The 21356-nt window shown below is 46.2% G+C and overlaps 1 protein-coding gene across 1 annotated transcript in view; it reads right to left on the minus strand.

The window, feature by feature from the left end:
* Positions 1 to 21356, minus strand: part of KCNH3 (potassium voltage-gated channel subfamily H member 3) — a 73750-nt gene that overhangs the window by 25041 nt on the left and 27353 nt on the right. The window contains exons 4-5 of the mRNA XM_030196802.1: positions 5164 to 5288; positions 3070 to 3319 (exon numbers count right to left, since the gene is read on the minus strand). Coding sequence (XP_030052662.1) covers positions 3070 to 3319; positions 5164 to 5288 — 375 coding nt within the window. The remainder of the gene's footprint in view (positions 1 to 3069; positions 3320 to 5163; positions 5289 to 21356) is intronic.

Genomic DNA, 21356 nt, shown 5'->3' on the forward strand with positions numbered 1-21356 from the left:
CAGCAAACCTTCAGCAGCAGAAGATCGTGGGTGATGCCTGAAAGGAGGAAGTCAAAGTTGCCCAAAATCCCCAAACCATGAAAAGGTGCCTTATTAACCTGCCACATCTGCTGCTGGCTTCGGTGCTCAGGTTCTTCTGCGCAGGTTTTCACTTTTAGTTGCCTTTGCAGGGATGGGGGAGGGAGAGAGGTGGCAGCAGCTTTGCATGTTCCCAAAGGTGTCCTTCTGATCCAGAAGGCTTTCTTTCCATCTACAGGACCTGAGGATTGAAAAATGCTCCACATCCATCTCTTCCCCCTGGCCAGGGCTCCCTGCTCCCCAGTCATACTGCGCATGAACACGAGAGCTATACCTACCGCACAGCTGTTGTGTGCATGTACTGGGCACATTGCCCCTTCTTATTTCCAAATTCTCAACGCTAACAGTATGCCTATATTTGCAAGTTATATTAGTGTTGAGCATTAAGGAGCTCTTATGCCTCGCTGTTTTGGCAATATTTTTCCGGAGCTGTTGGGAACAGCATTAGAGTTTTGGGCATCTGAGCCTGAGTGAAGCTACTAAAAAGATAAAGATTTGATCACAGTTATTCAAAAGTTAGGAAAGAAGAGAGAGGTGCTGTTGCTGGGAGATTTCAATCTGCCGATGTAGATTGGAAGGTTCCATCTGCAAAATCGGAAAGAAGTAGAGAGATCGTGGATGCTTTTCAAAGTGCTCTGCTCAGACAAATGGTGACAGAACCCACGAGGGAGGGAGCGACGCTGGATCTGGTGCTCACAAATGGGGATAGTGTGTCAAATGTCCGGGTGGGTGCCCACCTGGGCAGCAGTGACCATCAAACATTTTGGTTTGATATGACAGCTGAAGTGGAGGGTGGCCACTCAAAACTCAAAGACCTGGATTTCAAGCATATTGACTTTAGTAAAATGGGGGAATACCTGAGGAAGGAGCTGATGGGCTGGGAGGACATACGAGAAGTGGAAGAACAATGGTCCAGACTGAAAGAAGCTATAAATATGGCCGCAAACCTTTATGTAAGGAGAGTAAATAAAAGGCCCTTGAATAAACTTGTAATGAAAATACCTCCCACGGCTGTCAGTAAGAAGGTTTATAGTCACAGGTTGTGTATTTTATTTAATGTAGTTTAATAATTTTAAGGGGGAAAAAGCCGCCTCAAAGTGCTTGGACTAAAACCAATGCACTAAAGATAGACGATCCTGTTGACCAATCTCTCGGTCTTTAAGGGATCTGTTCATTATCATCGGCAGAAAAAAAACCCCAAGAATTTGATGCCACAGTATATGATACTCATCAATATATAAACGATAGTCAACAGATGAATGTAAAAGCACTTAGTTCTCCTTATTCCAATGTCGAATCATTGCCACAGCTGCCTTTCGACCGACGTTGGCCAGCGTTTTGCTGTGCTTACAGCAAGCTCTAGCTGCTTCAGAGTCTGTGTAGGAAAACAGTTGGCGTCTTAACAGGTATTTTCATTACGATTTGGTATTTGGCTACTTCCACTACCATTCTACAAGGCATTTAGAGGATTCTTGAATAAACCTGACAGGCTGAAGATAGGACCCGACATGGTGAACTGGATTAGGAACTGGTTGACGGACAGATGCCAGAGGGTGGTGGTTAATGGAATTCACTCGGATGAGGGAAAGGTGAGTAGTGGAGTGCCTCAGGGATCGGTGCTGGGGCCGATTCTGTTCAATATATTTGTGAGTGACATTGCCGAAGGGTTAGAAGGTAAAGTTTGCCTTTTTGCGGATGATACTAAGATTTGTAACAGAGTGGACACCCAGGAGGGAGTGGAAAACATGAAAAAGGATCTGCAGAAGCTAGAAGAATGGTCTAAGGTTTGGAAATTAAAATTCAATGTGAAGAAATGCAAAGTGATGCACTTAGGGAGTAGAAATCCACGGGAGACATATGTGTTAGGCGGTGAGAGTCTGATATGTACAGACGGGGAGAGGGATCTTGGGGTGATAGTATCTGAGGATCTGAAGGCGAAGAAACAGTGTGACAAGGCGGTGGCCGTAGCTGGAAGGTTGCTAGGCTGTATAGAGAGAGGTGTGACCAGCAGAAGAAAGGAGGTGTTGATGCCCCTGTATAAGTCATTGGTGAGGCCCCACCTGGAGTATTGTGTTCAGTTTTGGAGGCCATATCTTGCTAAGGATGTAAAAAGAATTGAAGCGGTGAAAGAAAAGCTACAAGAATGGTATGGGATTTGCGTTACAAGACGTATGAGGAGAGACTTGCTGACCTGAACATGTATACCCTGGAGGAAAGGAGAAACAGGGGTGATATGATACAGACGTTCAAATATTTGAAAGGTATTAATCCGCAAACGAACCTTTTCCGTAGATGGGAAGGCGGTAGAACTAGAGAACATGAAATGAGATTGAAGGGGGGCAGACTCAAGAAAAATGTCAGGAAGTATTTTTTCACGGAGAGAATGGTGGATACTTGGAATGCCCTCCCGCGGGAGGTGGTGGAGATGAAAACGGTAACAGAATTCAAAAATGCATGGGATAAACATAAAGGAATCCTGTTCAGAAGGAATGGATCCTCAGAAGCTTAGTGGAGATTGGGTGGCAGAGCCGGTGGTGGGAGGCGGGGCTAGTGCTGGGCAGACTTCTACGGTCTGTGCCATGAGGATGGCAGATACTAATCAAGGTCAGGTATACACATAAAGTAGCACATATGAGTTTATCCTGTTGGGCAGACTGGATGGACTGTACAGGTCTTTCTCAGTAGTCAACTACTATGTTACTATGTAAAAAGAAGGTGAGGATGGTAGACAATGAGAAGAACAAAGGAGAAAGAGCCAATGGAAATGCAAGTAAGCATAGTCTCAGAGAACATAGGAGAAAAGAAAGAGAATGGGATAGTTTTTGAGCTGTTCAGTTCTTACAATGTACACATGGCAGTTGTTCGTTACTAGTTCAAAAGTTGAAGGGAATCCAAACTTCTCCAGTTACTCCTCCAAGCCCACTCATGCCCCTTCCACTAGAGGTGTTACCCTGTCAGTTCACACCTTTGCTGTCTTCCCATATACCTCACCTAAAATGAAGAGAATTTCAACAGCAAGGTCACAGATGCTGGGTGGTCCGCGTGTGGAGGGCACTCCCTCATCTTTGCTGGTGCTGAAACACACACTGTAAGGAACGGTCACAGCCACATAGAGGGTGGCCAACAGGATCAGGCAGTCCCAGCCAGCCTTGAATGTGCCATAGTGCAGCAGTATGAAGGGAGACTTCCTCACTGCAGCCACCTTATACTCCGGGAGAGATGGCTTCTCTGCAAAGACACCCTGGATAAGAACACAAGGACACAGTCACTAGAAGCAGCTGGTGGAGGTCTCATTTCCTCTGTCTGTCATTGCTGGAGTTCCTTTTCTTCCTAAACCTTTCTCATGTACTTTCCTTTAAAAGTCTCCTTATCTCTCCCATCAGTCATCTCTTTTTTTCTGGGAGGAGAGAGGGCCATGCCAGAACTGCCTGGGGAATTAACTCCCAAATGATCAAATTTCCCCAGTGATCAATGCTAATAATATGCAAATTTAAGTGCATTGTTAGCATTGATCATTGGGGGAAAGTGTGGGAGGATTGTGCCAGACATGCACTTAGCCACAATCCTCCCACGTTTGTTTGACAGGTCCGGGCTATCTGTCAAGCACAGGAGCTGGAGGTCGCAGACCTTCTCAAAAACAAGGGCCCTGGTGGCCTAGTGCTCCCCCCAAGCCCCCCCCCCCCAGGACAGCAACATAGACTACCAGCACCCCATCACCCCCCAACACAAGTGCACAAGGAGTTGGAGGACCGGTGGATCTACAGCCACCTTAACCCCCCTGACACCCAAAAAAATCCCTGGTGGCCCAATGGCCAACCCTAACCTCACCCCCGCTTGCCCTGGTGGTCTAGCGGTCCCCTCCCCCCATACCTTGTTCGACAGAGGAGGGAGTAGCACTACCTCCTCTTCCAGTGCCGCCTCCAAATTTGTAGCGCCCTGCCCTGCCCAGCCCAGCGCATCCTGGAATGCGCTGGGCAGGACTTCCCTACCATATAAGGTCTCAGCCCCACCCAGCACATCGCAAGATACAGTGGGCAGGGCACTGCCATTTTGGAGGCAGCGCTGGAAGAGGACAGATTGCTACTCCCCCCTCTATCGAACAAGGTATGGGGGAAGAGGGGACCACTAGACCACCAGCGTGGGTGGGGGTAGGGTTAGGGTTGGCCAGTGGGCCACCAGGTATTATTTTGGGGTTAGGGGGGTTAGGGGGGTTGGAGATCCACCAGACATTCAGTCCCTTGTGCACTTGTTTTGGGGGGCTGGAGGTCTGCTGGGAGGGATGGAGGCTTGGGGGGCCACCAGGGCCTTGCTTTTGGAGAGTCCGGGGGTCCACTGGTCCCCCAGGACTGGTGGTGGTAGCCATCTTTTGGATGAGAGATGGGGAGTGGGACAGAGTGAGCCTTAACCCTAACGACAGCTGTGAGCTTGCATAGGGTTAAGGCACTATTCCGCTTTATGATCGGAGTGCTGTTCTCTGATCATAGGGGTGGAATACCACAAAGCTCATTTAAATCTAATTTAAATGAGCTCTGTTTGCCATAACAGACCCATCTGATCATAAGTGAGAAGTTAAAGGCAGGCCCTAGTCTATGTGGCTGTCAATATCTATCTGTTTTGCTTTGACTGTAGCTGCTCTTTGCCATCACCCATATGTTACTGCTCTAGGTGACTGCCTAGTCTAGCTACTGGCTAAGCTGATCCTGACCACACATCTTCATTCACAGCTACCCAGGGGGGTTTATTTTTATATCCTCCTTCCATCTCAATTCAGTTGTTGCAACAGCACTGTTTCCTGAACCCTGTGTGCTCACTGGGAACTGCCACTGAGCAATGCCTGTTTCCCTTTTGTCCCATGTCTCCTGAGTGCTGTGAATACCGTCTGTGCTTCATCTTCAGTCTGAGCAGGCTCAGAGAGACATTGGATCTGGGAATCAAACCAGGGTCAGGCACACAGCACTAACGTTGAGCCACGGGGCCAACCAGTTCACCCTCTTTTCATTGTTATTCTTCATCTCTCTCCCTCATTCACTCCTTTTCATCCCTCTCCCTCTTGTCTGCTCTTTGTCCACCTCATGTGCAAAGTACCTTATTCAGCTTGCGTTTGGTCTTGCTCTGTTTCTGAAGGTGCCCGGAAAGATGGTACAGGACTGCTCGACTTCTTCTGCGGTTGGCATTGAATCCTTTTGCTCGGCCGTACTGCCTCCGCCCACCTGTGAACCATGTGATACAGGACAAGGATACTAAAAGCATGCATCACCTTTACAACCCCATTGTCTAATGTAGTGGTCTTCATTAATTTCTAAGTTGAGGCCACTCTGGATTCTAATGAACTGAAGGAGAGCTGCCAAATATCTTCCCATACAGGGCCATGACACTGCTGACCAATGTGTGTCAATGACATCCATCCCCACCAGCCCACCTTCAAACTTCTTTGGGGGGGGGGGGGGTATCCTCAAGGATGTGAGCATTTCCAAATGCATTCTCTTTTGTCTATTGAGAAATGCCTTGTCCTTCAAGCATGCGGCTCTTCTTCCATCCACCTTCCCCCTTCTGTCCTGAGCCTAGGCAGAGTAGAAGGAAACAAATCCCAGAAAGACAATGGGGGCCATCATTGGCCTCTGGGCCTTGCATTGAAGAACACTTGGTCTTCACTTCCAGTCACTGCCATGTTTTCAGGATAACATTAGTGAATATGCATTAGAGTCATTTGAATGGCTACGTCCTCCATTGTATGCAAATTTTTCTCATGTGTATACAATAGGTATATCCTGAAATCCTAACCTAGTAATTGCCCTGGAGGGGCTGGGAGTGAAGACCAAGGTACTACAGCAGTGCTTCTCAACCCGGTCCTCAAGGCATATCCAGGCAATCAGACTTTCAGGATATCCACAGTGGATATGCATGAGATAGATTTGAATAACAAGGAGCCAGTGCATGCACATTTATCTCATGCATATTTATTGTTGGTATCATTAAAACCTGACCGGCTGGGTGTGCGCGGAGGACTGGGTTGAGAATCCCTGCTCTACACCAGCGTTTCCCAAGTTGGTCCTTGAATACCCCCCCTTGCCAAGAAAACACCACTGAAAGTGGAAGAACAAGGACACCACTATGAAAAGTCACAAGGAAGATCAGTAGGGTGTCTGATGGCACTTCCAACCCACGACAAAAAAAAAAAAGGATGTTAAATCCAATCTAGTAGAGAGTTTATGTGGTAAATACACTTCTGTGACTCAATACAGCACTGTGTCGAGTTTCAGAGATTGGATTTAACATCCTTTTTTTTTGTCATGGGTTGGAAGTGCCATCAGATACCCTACTGTTCTGTTCTTCCTTGTACTCTCTTGCCAGTTAGGTTTTCAGGATATCCACAATGAATATGCATGAAAGAGATTTGCATATAATGGAGGCAGTGTATACAAATCAAGTTCATGCATATTCATTGTGGATACCCTGAAGAACTGACTCGGGAAACAGTGCTCTACACCATACACTGCAGCGTCACTGTATCCCAATAGTTCCCAAACCTGTCCCGGGGGAACCGCAGCCAGTCAGGTTTTCTAGATACCCACACTGAATATGCATGGGAGAAATTTGCACCCAGTGAAAAATGTACATGCAAATCAATCTCATGAATATACATTGCAGATATTCTGATTGACTGGGGTTCCCCCTAGACAGGTTTGGGAACCACTGCTGTATCCTATACAGCCATGATAAATTTTCAAAGGTGTAAGCTAACTTCTATGTGGGTAAAAATACCAGCAGGAAAAAGGAGGTGATAGTGCCATTGTCTAAGTCTCTGGTGAGGCCCCATTTAGAGTACTGTGTGCAGTTCTGCAGACTGCACCTACAAAAAGATATAAACAAGATGGAGTCAGTCCAGAGGGCGGCTACAAAATTAGCAGTGCTTTTTTTGTGCCGGTACGGCATACCGGCACCTTTTTTTCTGAGGGCCGGCAGCCAGTGGCGTTCCTAGGGGTGCTGACACCCGGGGCGGATCGCCGATGCGCCCCGCCCCCCCCGTGCAGCATGCCCCCCGGGTGCACGCCACTGGGGGGGTGCCACGCGCCGGTCAGCGTCGTTCGTTTCCATGCTCCCTCTGCCCCGGAACAGGTTACTTCCTGTTCCGGGGCAGAGGGAGCATGGAAACAAATGACGCTGACCGGTGCGCGGCACACCCCCGGTGGCGTGCACCCGGGGCGGACCGCTCCCACCCCCCCCCCCACCCTTGGTACGCCACTGCCAGCAGCTCCTCTACTTGTTACAGATGGACCGACAATAAAGAACGACAACGTGGATGCAGCAGCTCACAGGTTTGCTTGCTGTGTTTTGAGCGAACGGCAACGGCTGCGCGGGGAAGTGGACACAGAGATTAATCAAATGTCTTTCTTACTTATAGTGGACCAGATAGGCTCACTTCCACTTCATTCTCTATTTACCGAAGTCGCAGTGGCGAACCGGCGGGCGGCAGCAGTAAAGGCAGCAAGCAGGCAGGCTCGCCTCCATCCTTCGCTTCCCTGCCTTCTCAACGTTCCGCCTTCCTCTGATGTCATTTCCTTTGCGTGAGGGCAGGATGCTGAGAGGGCAGTGAAGCGAAGGACGGAGGTGAGCCTGCCTGCTTGCTGCCTTTACTGCTGCCGCCCGCCAGTTCGCCGCTGCGACTTCGGTAAATAGAGAGTGGAGTGGAAGTGAGCCTATCTAGTCAACTGTAAGTAAGGAAGACATTTGATTAATCTTTGTTTTCACTCCCCCGCGCATCCGTTGCTGTTCACTCAAAATACAGCAAGCAAACCTGTGAGCTGCTGCATCCACGTTGTCGTTGTTTATTGTCGGTCCGTCTGTAACAAGTCTAACATTGTTTTTGTTGGATAGGCAGTGCCTTATGAGGTGGAGGAGAAAAAACATAATTGAATATCACTAAAACAACTCCCCTCCATCTTGCCCCCCTCCGTCCACCACTGGGCCGAGCCCCCCTGAATTCAAATCATAGCGCCTCACCTCGATCTCGCTCCACGTGAAAGAAGCGCAGCAGCGGCAGTCTGCAGATCGCCTCCCTTTGGGCCTTCCCTCCCTGTGTCCCGCCCTTGCACAAGTTACGTCAGACGACCTCGGGGGGGGGGGGGGGAGGGGGGCAGCAGGGGCATGGCCCCGGGGGCGGCCTTGGCCCCGGCCCGGCCCAGTCTCTCGGCAGCCCTGCCTGGAACCTACCCCGTGGCTGCTGCTGTCACTGCTACAAGAAGGAGAAGCCTTACTGCTAACATCTTCAGCATATCATTCAAGCCTTTTGGTGACAGGAATGGAATTTTGCATGAAAGTTCCTAGTAATGAAGTGCCTTGAAGGTGGCAGATATAAGAAAGTTATCCAATGCAAGAATGTGATACAGCAGCAGCAGGGGTGGACTGAGGGTGGTCTGGGCCCCTGGGCACTGAGGGTGGTCTGGGCCCTCTGTCTGGCAGCTGCCCAAACCCCCTGCTGCCCCTGCCACTGCAGCCGCCGCCTCCACTGCCCTGATCCTGCCTGAGGGGTCCTGGTAGTCTGGTGGTCTCTGCGGCGGGGGGGGGCATGTTCTTTCCTGCCCACTGTGCTGCTACTATTCCCCCACCTGCTGGTGCTGCCGTGTTTTCAAAATGGTGGCTGAGACTTCCTGTGGTAGTCTCACGGGTCTTGACAATGTCACGAGACTTCCTTAGGGAGACTCGGCTGTCATTTTTAAAATACAGTGGTGCTGGGTGGAATAGCGGCAGCCAGCGGGCCGGGCAGGAAAGAACATGTCCCCCTCCCTCCCTCTGAGGCCAGTAGATCACCAGCGGCATGCCGGACCTCTGGCTCCCTAGAGCCTTTGGGCCCTCGGGCACTGCCCAGTTGCTCGAATGGTCAGTCCGCCCATGACCAGCAGTGACTGTGACTCAGCAGCCCTCTCCAAGATTAATTCTATTCACCCCACATGGATAAGGAGGTTACATAGGTATCCCAAATACAACTTCTTATCTTTACCTAACTGAATAATCGTGTCTAATGGCATCACCTTTACAGTGGTCTAAACCAATGAAGTTCAGTGCCGTGCAGTGACATTCACTGTAGGGGGTTCAGTAAATGTGCCAAACAACAGGTGGGACCAATGCAACACTTCTCATCCTCAAGAGAACAACTGAAGGGGTTCAGCTCCCACAACACCACAGAAACAAGAAGAGGGGCTCAAGAACTCCAACACTATACCTCCCACTCCAAGAAAAACAAGAGGGAGCTTAGCAGCAACAACACAGCACTTCTCACCCTCACAAGAACAACTGAAGAGACTCAGGGCCTGATCCTCAAAGCAAACGAGCGTTCAAGGTTTCATTTCAACTGGTTTTAGCCAATGCACAGAAGCTTTTGGCCACTGCTTTACCATGCAGGAAAGCTGTGTCTGAAAGTCCTATGCTAATGGGCTTGCTAGCATTAAAATGAGCTTATTAGTGATTCCCCCAGTGCTAACGAGCTCATTAACAATTCTGGTGCACCAAAAACCTCCGCCCTAGCAGCTAAAAATTAACGACAGCTCTGGAGCTGTCGTTGGGGTTCCCATGCTAACTTTCCTGTCAGGGCCCCACGATAACACCTTCCACCCCCACATAATTACCATCTCAGTCCTCTTTCTCCCTCATGCTGTTCCCAACAGCTTCGTCCTCCCTCTCAACCATGTGTTTTCCCTTACTCTTGTCTCCCATCCACCCTATACTCCCCTCTCTCTTATCCTGCTGTCTCCTTATCTCTTCTCTCTTCCTTCACCCTCCTACTCCCCTCTACCTTCTCTTCCTCTCCTGTTGCCACACCCCTCTCTTCCTATCCTGACCCCACTCCACACTGTTCTTTCTGCCCCATCTCTTCACTCTTCCAATTTTCTGCCCCTAAATTCCTTCACTCTACCCACCACCTTCTACCTCCTTCCATTTTTTACCCTCTTAACCTCCCACTCCCTTCTTTCCATCCTGCCAAACCCTATCCCTTCTTTCTTCCCCTCTTGCCACCCCAAACGCTTTCCTTTGTAGCCCCAACCTTTTCCAACATCCCTTTCTTTCCTCTTTTTGCCACCCATTCCTTTTCTCTTATCTTTCCAAGACCCAAACCTACTCTACTCTCACCTTTCTATCCACAACATCGCCATCCCTTCTTTGTACCTTCTGGCTCCCTCAATGCTGCTTTCTGCTTCCTACCAGTGACTAGGCCAAAAAAAGGCATTGCGCTTAATTTCTCTAAGACAGTGGTTCTCAACCTGTTGTCACACACCAAACACTATGATTCACAACTGAACAAAGCACACCTAAATATTTTATCGTTTAACTGTAAGTTTAATATGAATTTGCCTATCCCATTTTAAAACACTGTACACAACACATCAGTCCCAGATTTCTCACTTGTCATACCACAAAACAAATATATATTCAAATTCTTGTGTCACCTTAGTAACAGGAACACAAAATCCCTCCACGTCCAGATACTGTGAAGCAACTCAAAAACCTGTAAATGTGCTACTCAGAAACTTTACAGCAAACAGAACCTGTGGACAGCAGACCTGCAACATTTTCAGTTGGGCCCGGAGGCAGCATTTACTATTGGGGTTTGTGGGAAAACAGAAATAGATACCAATTATGGGGATTTCAAGAACCTGACTCTCAATATTGCTTCCCTACATGTGCTGCCTCCAGCTTCCTTCCTCCTCCCGGGCCGGTACTGCGGCAGCCTGAAGGAACCACGAGCTGCGCTCACTCAATCTCCTCTGTGACTCTCACGCTGACTGCAGGCTTCCTTCCTCCTCTCTCCCCTCAGGATGTATCTTCCTGTTTTGGAGAGGGAGGAGGAAGGGAGCCGGCAGCGGCGCACGCAGGGCTACGGCCCCGCGCATGGTTTCATGCTGTTTTTTTGTTTTACCGCTGCGAGGCTCGGAGAGGAGGAAAGCAAGAGAGACGCCCAAGCCAAAGGGCAGCTGGATGCTACCGCTGCCAGGAGGGGACCTGAGTCAGGCCAGCCCAAATTTTAGAAGCCGGTTGTTAAAGATTAACAACTGGCTCCCAAAATTCTTTAAAAAATAACAAACGGCTCCGGAGAGCCGGTGCGAGCCAGCTCCAGCACATCACTGGAGTCATGTGCAGGCCATGGGGAGCTCTTTCACCCCTTTTCTGATGCCTGCTCTTGAGCTCAAAGATAAAGCATTTCAGCTTCTCAAAGGCTATAGAAAAATGACAGCATCATGAGGGCTTAGCTGTTGATTCACTGAGGGGCCCTTTTACTAAAGATTTGGCACACAGCAAAAAGCTTGCTGCACGCCAATCCAGGACTACTGCTGGGCTACTGCAGGAGGTTGGCAGTAATTCCCATCCCAGTGTGCTCCATTTTCGCTGCTACAAACGTTTTTCTATTTTTGTAGCACTGGTGCTTACCCGGTGGTAATCGGGCAGGGCCACGTGCTGCCTGGTTACCACTGGATTAGCACCGGAGCCCTTACCGTCACCTCAGTGGGTGGTGGTAAGAGCTGCCCCCCCCCCCTGAAATAGCTGCACGGCAAGTGGTTCACTTACTGCATGGCTGTTTCTTTTCCAGGACAACAGTCTTTTACCCACTGCGGTAAAAGGGGGCCTCTGAATGAAGTTATACAATCATTTTAGAACTTGAAAGAACCTTGATCACAAACACCTATTGCCAGTGACAATCCTAGGTTGGCTAACACCTGGGGCGGTTCGCCGATGCGCACCCCCTCCCCCCCAGGTGCAGTACAATACCCCCCCCCGGCGCATCAAGCCCCTCTCCCCGGGTGCATTTTTAGCTGCTGGGAGCAGCTGCGCGGCTCTCGGCTCCGCTGGCTCCCTCTGCCCCGGAACAGAAATTAACCTGTTCCGGGGCAGAGGGAACCAGCGGAGCCAACAGGCGCACAGCTGCTCTCTGCACCCCTCTAGCAGCGTGTACCCGGGGCGGACAGCCCCCACCGCCCCGCCCTTGGTACGCCGCTGCCTATTGCACTATACTAGATCATGCCTAATACCTCAGTCACTGTGTCACTGGTCTCACAGCCCTGAGCGAGACTTAGCAAGGGCGAGGGAAGGACAGCTCAAGCAAGAACGGAGTTAGCATTACCTTATTCTGGAAGCATAAATAGTAACACTGAAATGCTAGCTTTGAGTATTTAGTTTTTCCATCAAGAACAAGCTTATGAACTGGTTAATAGGTTTTCTGTCACAAGCAAAAACTACCTCATGACTCTGCATCTGATACTGGCAAACAGCCACAATGTTATTGTCATTAGCACACTATGACATCAATGCCCAAAACAAGAAAGACTCCTGTGCTTCAGAGGAAATGAGACTTATTTTTCTTGGCAACTTAAGTGCCCAAGTTCAAAGACATTTGAAGCTAGGGAACAGAATCATTGACATGATCGGAGTGGCAACCTCCTTTTGCCCAAATGTACGGAACATGGAATCCTTATGAGCAGAAATACTTTTTATTAGTGCCCAAGAAAACTAAAAACAAGACAATAAACACAGATATAACCAACAACCTACACATAACCCACTTATTCTACTCAAGCCACAAGATACAGAATTACAAACATATAAATGACACCATTAGTAAAGATATGGGTTGAAATTCAGCTGGCAGTGCTCAGTGTTTTGCTGACTGTTGTCTTTATGCTTGGAAACTCAATACCAGGCCATGTCCAGGCTCCGGCATTGAATATCCGGGTTTATGGAGCTGGCGTATCTACGTGGGGCCACGGGGGCCTGGGCCCCCATAGATTTGGCTCTGGACCCTCTGCCGACGACCCTCTCGACTCCCACCGCCAGCCCGCCGTCACCTACCTTTGCTGGCGGGGGATCCAAACCCCCGCCAGCCGAGGTCCTTGGAAGAAGAGGACCTTGGCTGGCGGGGGTTGGGGTTCCCTGCCAGCAAATTTTAAATGGAGTGAATGTGGTGACATGCATGTTGGTTATATTTACATAAAAATATAAAAACATAAGAGTAGCCATACTGGATCAGACCAGTGGTCCATCTAACCCAGTATCCTGTTTTCCAAACAGTGGCCAAGCTAGTTCACAAGTACCTAGCAGAAACCTAAATCGTGGCAACACTCCATACAACACTCCAAGAAGTTACTTCCCATGTCTGTCTTAATAGCAGACTGTGGACTTTTCCTCCAGGATTTTGTCCAAACCTTTTTTAAGCCCAGATACACTAATCGCTGTTACCACATCCTCCGGCAAAGAGTCACAGAGCTTAACTATTCATTGAGTGAAAAATATTTCCTCCTATTTGTTTTAAAAGTATTTCTATGTAACTTCCTTGAGTGTCCCCTAGTCTTTGTACTTTGGAACAAGTAAAAAATTGATTTACTTCTACTCGTTCTACAACATTCAGGATTTTGTAGACCTCAATCATATCTCCCCTCATCTGTCTCTTTTCCAAGTTGAAGAGCCCTAACCTCTTTAGCCTTTCCTCATACGAGAAGAGTTCCATCCCCTTTATCATTTTGGTCACTCTTCTTGGAACCTTTTCTAAGTCCGCTATATCTTTTTTGAGATACGGTGACCAGAATCAAACACAACACTCAAGGTGTGGACGCACCATGGAGCGATACAAAGGCATTATAGTATTTTCGGTCTTATTCACCATCTCTTTCCTAATAATTCCTAGCATTCTGTTTGCTTTTTTGGTCGCCACCGCATACTAAGCAGAAGATTTCAGCGTATTATCTACAATGGCACCTAGATCTTTTTCTTGAGTGCTGATCCTCAAGGTGGACCCTAAAATCAGTTAACCATGATTCAGATTATTCTTTCCAATGTGATTCACCTTGCATTTGTCCACATTAAATTTAATCTGCCATTTGGATGCTAAGTCTTCCAATTTCCTAAGGTCTTCCTGCAGTATTTCACAGTTTGCATTTGTTTTAACAACCTTGGTTTTGTATCATCTGCAAATTTAATCACCTCATTCATCGATTTCCATATCATTTAGAAATATGTGAAATAGCACCGGTCCCAGTACATATCCCTGTGGCACTCCACTGTTCACCCTCCTCTACTGAGAGGAATGACCATTTAACCCTACCCTCTAGTCCCTCATGAGGAAAATCGAGATACATGTTTATTCACGTGTTCAAAAAAATGAAGCAAATTGGTGAGGCAAGCCTTCCCTTGGCTGAACCCATGCTGACTCTGTCCCATTAAACCATGCTTGTCTATGTGTTCTGTAATTTTATTCTTTATAATAGTTTCCACTATTTTGCCTGGCATCAACGTCAGGCTTACTGGTCTGTAATTTCCCGGATCACCCCTAGAACCCTTTTTAAAAATTGGCATCACATTGGCCAGCCTCCAGTCTTCAGATACTACGGACAATTTTAACAACAGGTTACATATTGCTAACAGCAGATCAGCAATTTCATGCTTGAGTTCTTTGAGTACCTGGATGTAGGCGTCTGGTTCAGGTGATTTACTACTCTTTGTCAAATTGGCTCAGTACATCTTCCATGTTCACTGAGATTTCTTTCAGTCCCTTCGCATCATCACCCTTGAAAACCATTTCTGGTACAGGCAGATCTCTTACATCTTCTTCTGTAAAGCAAAGAATTCATTCAGTTTCTCCGCTATGGCCTGAGCGCCCCTTTTGCTCCTTCATGATCTAACGCTCCCATGGATTCCCAAGCAGGCTTTCTGCTTCTGATGTACCTGAAAAAGTTGTTACTATGAGTTTTATCACCTGTGGCAGTTTATTTTCATATTCTCTTTTAGCTTTCTTTATTAAGCTTTGCATCTGACTTGCCAGTGCTTATGTTGCTTCTTATTTTCTTCATTTGGGTCCTTTTTCCATTCTTTTGGCTGTAATGGCCTCACTTCACCTTTTAACCATGTTGACTGATGTTTTCTCGTCTTTCCACCTTTGCAAATACGTGGAATGCATCTGGACTGGGCTTGCAAAATAGTATTTTTGAATAATGTCCAGGCATAATTTGCAGCTGATCCTTTTAGGTTTTTTTTTTAAACCATTTTCCTCATTTTATTATAGCCACCTTTTCAAAAATTAAATGCAGCTAGAGTAGATTTCCTTTGCGGGTTCTTCCCAGATAGCAGCTCAAACTTGATCACGTTATAATCACTGTTTCCCAGGGGGACTCAACACCACCACCTCTCGCACTATGGCCTGCACACCATCAAGGACCAGATTCAAAATGACTCCCCCTCTCGTCGGTACCTGGAACAGTTGTTCCAAGAAGCATTGTTTTTCTTGGGGATAGAAGTAATATTTCTAATTACATAATATGTGCCAGTTTTTGTATTTTTAATTTGGATGATTTTGTGGTATTAGTAGCTGTTTGTGTATTGTATTATCAATATCACCAACGCCATACGCCACCAGAAAAAAAAGTACCAGACATCATGGCAAGACCCACAGACAAAACACTGTTACTATAGAGGAATATAGCTTGTGCTATTTTGTGAGCTGCATGCCATATGAACCTTTTACTAAAGCTTCACACACACTAAAGCATTAGTATGTGCTAAATGTTAAGGAGTAGGCCTAATGATTAGTGCAATAGCCTAGAAACCAGGTTCAATTCCCACTGCAGCTCCTTGTGACTCTGGGCAAGTCACTTAACCCTGGATGGCCTCAGGTACAAAACAAGTACCTGTACATAATATGTAGACTACTTTGGTTGTATCCACAGAAAGGATGTATATCAGATCCCATTCCCCTTTCCCCCTACAAAGCTAAAATGGTCTTCTTAGCATGTGCTAATTCCATTAGCACAAGGCTAAGCTTTAGTAAAAGGACCCTTAAAATAGAATCTCTGTGTGCAAAGAATCCTGGACTTGTTTTGCTACAGTGAGAACTGGGAATGTTGCTGTAAAAGAAGGTATTATCCTCTATTTAGCACTGCTGACATGGTGTACAGGTAGGCCCTGCTGTGGAGACTTTGAAGGCCTGATGAAGCAATTAGGTTCTTCTCCCAGCATCTGCCTCTCCTCATCTAATTCTGCCGTGCACTTCACTGAAAAGCAAACCAAACAGAAGTAGGGGTGGACCGAAAATGAACCTTCAGCAAACCAAAGTGTAGATACAGTCTTTATTGCAAAAGCACCAAACAAGGACCCGACACGGAACCGTGTTTCGTTGGGACATGGCGCCTGCTTCAGGGGTCACACTCACTGTAAGTCACAACGTGTTCACAAAGAGAAGAGTGTAATGGCGAAGCAAATGGTGCTTCATGTGTTATCCAATGGGTCAAACCACAAGCGCTGTACGATCCGACTTTTGCAGGAAAAACAAAGTGAAAGCCAGAGCGCTGTTTCACACTTGTTCACCCCTACTTCTATTTGGTTTTGCTTTGCATACATGGGTTTTTTTGTTGTGCATTTCACTGAACCACAAAGGATGACTGCTGATTCGTCCACTTGGTACTAGTGAGCTCTGGTACAACCAATCAGAGTGCTTCCAGAATCCTGCCACAGGACTGATAAGACCCGAGAAGACAACTAAGAACAAAGACTTGGCCTGTCCCTGAGCTTTCAGTTTTTCTGAGTGGCTTTGGCTTTTGCCTTGGGCTTTCCAGCCACTATCCTCCCCATATTACCACCAGAACACTGTTTTGAGCCATGTGCTTTTCTCTATCTGTGTTATGTGCCATCTGGGTGGTCTATGTATAGATAGACAGCTCAACACACAGTTATTTAAGAAGCAAACTTCCTGTCTCTTGAGATCCCATAAATAATTCTGCCTTAGATTTTGCACTGAACACTGGCCTTTCTTTTCATATTCATGAGAGCTGTCTCCAAAAGGTTACATAAGACTGTGTTTACCTTATAGCTTTAGGGCTAGGTCGGGGCATATTCTGTTTTATGTCACTTGAAAGTCAAGCTGTGTGTCTTTCTAGGAATTTTGTAGACAAGTTTGCTGTTTGCCTGACCTAAAACTAAAAGCAACCTTTATTATTACTGTGTCATTGTGATTTATTGATATATAATACTGCTAGTTTTGACTTGTATGTATGTTTGTTTCTCGCAATCCGCCTTGAGCTGGCTCCGGTGAAGCACAATATAAATACTGTCATTAAATTTGTAAAATGAACCTGAGATGTGCTCAAGGAGGTCCTTTTCTCAGATAACTCAGACTGCTAATTTGGAGTTTAAGCTTGGTGATTTAAAGAGTAAAAGGAATCGATATACTGCCTTTCTGTGGTACAACTAAAGTGGTTTATATTTATTCTATGCAGGTACTTTCTCCGTCCCTAGTGGGCCCACAATCTAAGGGGTCCTTTTACTAAGCTGCGTAGGCAAGAACGCGTGTCCTACGTGCGTCAATTTTGAACTACTGCCTGGTTACCGCGTGGCCTGGGTGGTAATTTCATTTTTTACGCATGTCCACTAAGTGCGCTGGAAATATTCTGGCACGCGGCGCTAACTGGGCGGTAATCGACATTGTACGTGTGTAGACCATTACCGCCCAGTTAACGCGTGAGACTATACCGCTAGGTCAATAGGTGGCAGTAAGGTCTCAGGCCCAAAATAGATGCGCGCCAGTTTTTATTTTGCCACATGTCCGTTTTTGCCCCCCTCAAAAAGGCCTTTTTTGCAGGCGCGCTGAAAAATGGACCTGCGCGTGTCCAATACACGAGTCTACACCTGCACAGGCAATTTTTCGGTGCACCTTAGTAAAAGGACCCCTAAGTTTGTATCTGAGACAATGGAGGGTTAAGTGACCTTCCCAGGGTCACAAGGAGCTGCAGTGGGAATAGAACCCAGGGTCCCCAGGCCCCGGCACTAACCATTAGATTACTCCACTCCACTTATATTGTAGAATCAGGTCTGTTCCTACATTATTCTTTATGCTCAGGATCACTTTTCAATAAATAAGTATAGTAGATTGAATGATGCTGTCGAGTAGTTTTAGTAGTAGTTTTACTAGTGGATTGTATTTGTTCAGAGGTTTCTTTGTTGAATATATGGCTCTTGTCATGTTTTTATAGCCGGTTTAAAACTCCCAGATGCTTTGAAATTGTATTTCCGACACATGGCTGATAGTTTTTTGGGTTCAAAGATGAATATATTTCCTGACATATCAAGGGAATCGCAGACTAGGAGGTGTGAACTCTTGGCTTTTAAGCCAGGAATCATTGCCCTAGGTGGGACCTTCCTAGTGCGATTCCCTTGTAAGTGTTTTATTTCCTTATTACTTATTTGTTGAACCTAAGAAATTACAAGAGTTTGTGGAGTTGAAAGAACAGATGAAGAACCCTCTGCAGCAACTTCCTTTGGTTACCACTGTACCGGCTGCAATTACCGATTAACCTTCCTCCCTCAGAACATGTGAATTGTAAGATTAACCATTTTGAGTTTTTCTTATTTTCTTTGAGATTGTTTTCCTGATCTTGAATCTCCCAATTGTGGACAATTATATAATATATATTGATGAGAGAAAATGTTTTCTTGTTCCTTTATATTAATTTCTGTTTTTCCTTACATTTATGTGATAAATGTGAATGTAATTAAGTAAAATGATAAGTAAAAAAAAAACAAAAAACAAAAAAAACTCCCAGATGCAAAAAAAAATCTCAGGCCAAGAAAAGTGCATAATAAAGCGAAAGCAACTTCCAGTTGTTACCCACATAGCTAACCGGCTGAAGTTAGGAGAGCAAAAAGGACAGGTGGTATCCAATTATTATTAGAATTGTTCAGACTAGGGCACTTTCCAAACTCTCTAGGGGAGATCATCCTGACACCTGTACCCAGAATAATTTAGAACCATCTAATTACAGCCCTAGAGCAAGGTATTCCTTTGTTCGCAAAAATCCAAAAATCGCTGACAGCATTGCTGCAAGTCAATTAGCTGCTTAATTAGAGAATCATTGCATTTTGTTTTCTGCTACTCAGTCTGCTTTTCACAAAGGTTTTAGCACAGAAACCCTTTTAGGGACCCTGCTTTCTGAGATACAGACACAGCCCACAGTCAACGAATGATATTATTACACTCTGATCTCTTTGCGGCCTTTGACCCGATCGATCATGATCTCCTGCTTCCCCTATTGAACTCCCTTGTATATCCGGCAGAGTGTTTTCATGGTTCAGGGATTGCTTTCTGAGATTTTTAACAGTTGAATAGACAAATACGGTTTCTGAAAAATGGAAAAATGAGATGTGGAGCCCCTCATGGTTCTCTCCTTTCTCTGATTCTTTTCAATATAGTAATGGCAACATTTGGCCAAGAATTGAAAAGCATGGGAGTATCTTACTACACCTATGCTGAAGGTATTATTTATTTATTTGTTTATTTATTTATTTATTAAGATTTATTTACCACCTTTTTGAAGGAATTCACTCGAGACGGTGCACAGCAAGAATAAGTCAAACATAAGCAATAGACAATTACAGCAGTAAAAATATTCAAACAACAATAAAAAGTATGGCATAGTATACTACTTACAATGTCAACACAATACACAATAAAACATTTTAATAGCATAGGGTGTAAGCAAAGAAAGAACATATAGATTGACAAGACAAGCAAGAAAACAAGGGATCAGTTCAAAGAAAGTTGCTTGAACATTATCTTAGCCAGGGTAATAGTGGAGAGACATGTCTTGCTATGGTATGTGCAGCCGGCATCATCTACTTCTTCCGTTAAAGGCCTAGTTGAAGAGCCAAGCCCTCACCTGCCTCCCGAAGCTGAGACACTCCTGGGCTTACACTCCCAAGCGTGGGGGCTACTCCAGAGAAAGCTCACCCATGGGTATCACATCATGTGATGTCCTCTGGAGAGGGCTTAGCCAGGGAAACTCCCTGGGAGGACCCCAGCAACCCTGAAGGTGTGCAGAAGGAGGTCCTACTCCTCAAGCACTCTGGACCATCATTTCTCCTAAGGGCCCTGAAGGTCAAATTACTTTTTAAATTACTTTATTAATCCTTTTGCAAGACATCATGTTTCGGATTCAGGACGGCTTCATTATTGTTGAGGACTGGGCAGCCTCTGTCCATCTCAAATTGAATACAGATAAGACCAAGCTAATTTGGTTTGGCCTCCCTTCCACACCACCTCCATCCACTCTTCTTCACTCAACGTGTAATTAAACTCTGGAATTCGTTGCCAGAGAATGTGGTAAAGGCGATTAGCTTAGTGGAGTTCAAAAAAGGTTTGGACGGCTTCCTAAAGGAAAAGTTCATAGACCGTTACTAAATGGACTTGGGGAAAATCCACTATTTCTGGGATAAGCAGTATAAAATGTTTTGTACATTTTGGGGATCTTGCCGGGTATTTGTGTCCTGGATTGGCCACTGTTGGAAACAGGATGCTGGGCTCGATGGACCTTTGGTCTTTCCCAGTACGTCAGAAACAGAAGGAAGCCTTTTGCGAGAAGAAGAGGACCTCAGCTGGTGGGGGTTGGGGTCCCCCGCCAGCAAAGGCAGGTGACGGCGGCAGGAGGGGGGGTCGGGCAGGTTGTCAGCAGGGGGGTCCAGGGCCAAATCTATGGGGGCCTCAAAAATCCTCCTAAATCTTGAATTGATTTAGAGAAGACGTGACGGGTCAAATGACCTTTTTAATCATCACTGGCATAAAAAACCACTGCTTGTGCTAATCTTCATTCATTTATGGTAAACCGTGATTATGTTATATTCAACACCAAAACGCCACACTTATCTTAAAGTGGATGCTTGCGGCTTAACTGCGCTGTACTCTTTCACTCTCAACTGGTGCAGGGCCGACGATGGCCAGCGTTTCGCAAGGCTGCTTCAGGGCCTCTACTGCACTATCTGTTGAAAGATATACATATCAATTCTGGAAAATCTAAACACTGAAAACCATAAAGAATCAACACACTCACCAAGTTGAGAGGACAGCTTCACTATATGCTTCCTTACACGTTAACTTCTCTACAAAAATGGCTTCTCTATAACCTCCTGACTGACGTCAGACGCTATCACAGGCATGAACGATTATGTAGGGGTGCTATAAGAAATGGCTCCATTCAACTCGATGGTTCAGTCCTTTCGGATGCAAGGACCGTAACCTGAATATCCATTTTTGCTCGTATTGTAAAAGGAGCTTTTGATATTCACCTCCTCTCTTAGACTGATATATAGTTTGTAATATTACACATCTTAAATCTTCGAAGGAGTGTTGTTGAATTCTACAATGTGTTACTAATGGGAGACCAATTCGATTAGTTATGGTAGAACTCTTATGCTCACCTAATCTCACTGCCAATGGCCTCTTTGTGTGCCCTACATATATCATATTGCACGGGCAT

The sequence above is a fragment of the Microcaecilia unicolor genome, chromosome 3 (genome assembly GCF_901765095.1).
Source record: "Microcaecilia unicolor chromosome 3, aMicUni1.1, whole genome shotgun sequence".
NCBI classification, from domain to species: Eukaryota; Metazoa; Chordata; class Amphibia; order Gymnophiona; family Siphonopidae; genus Microcaecilia; species Microcaecilia unicolor.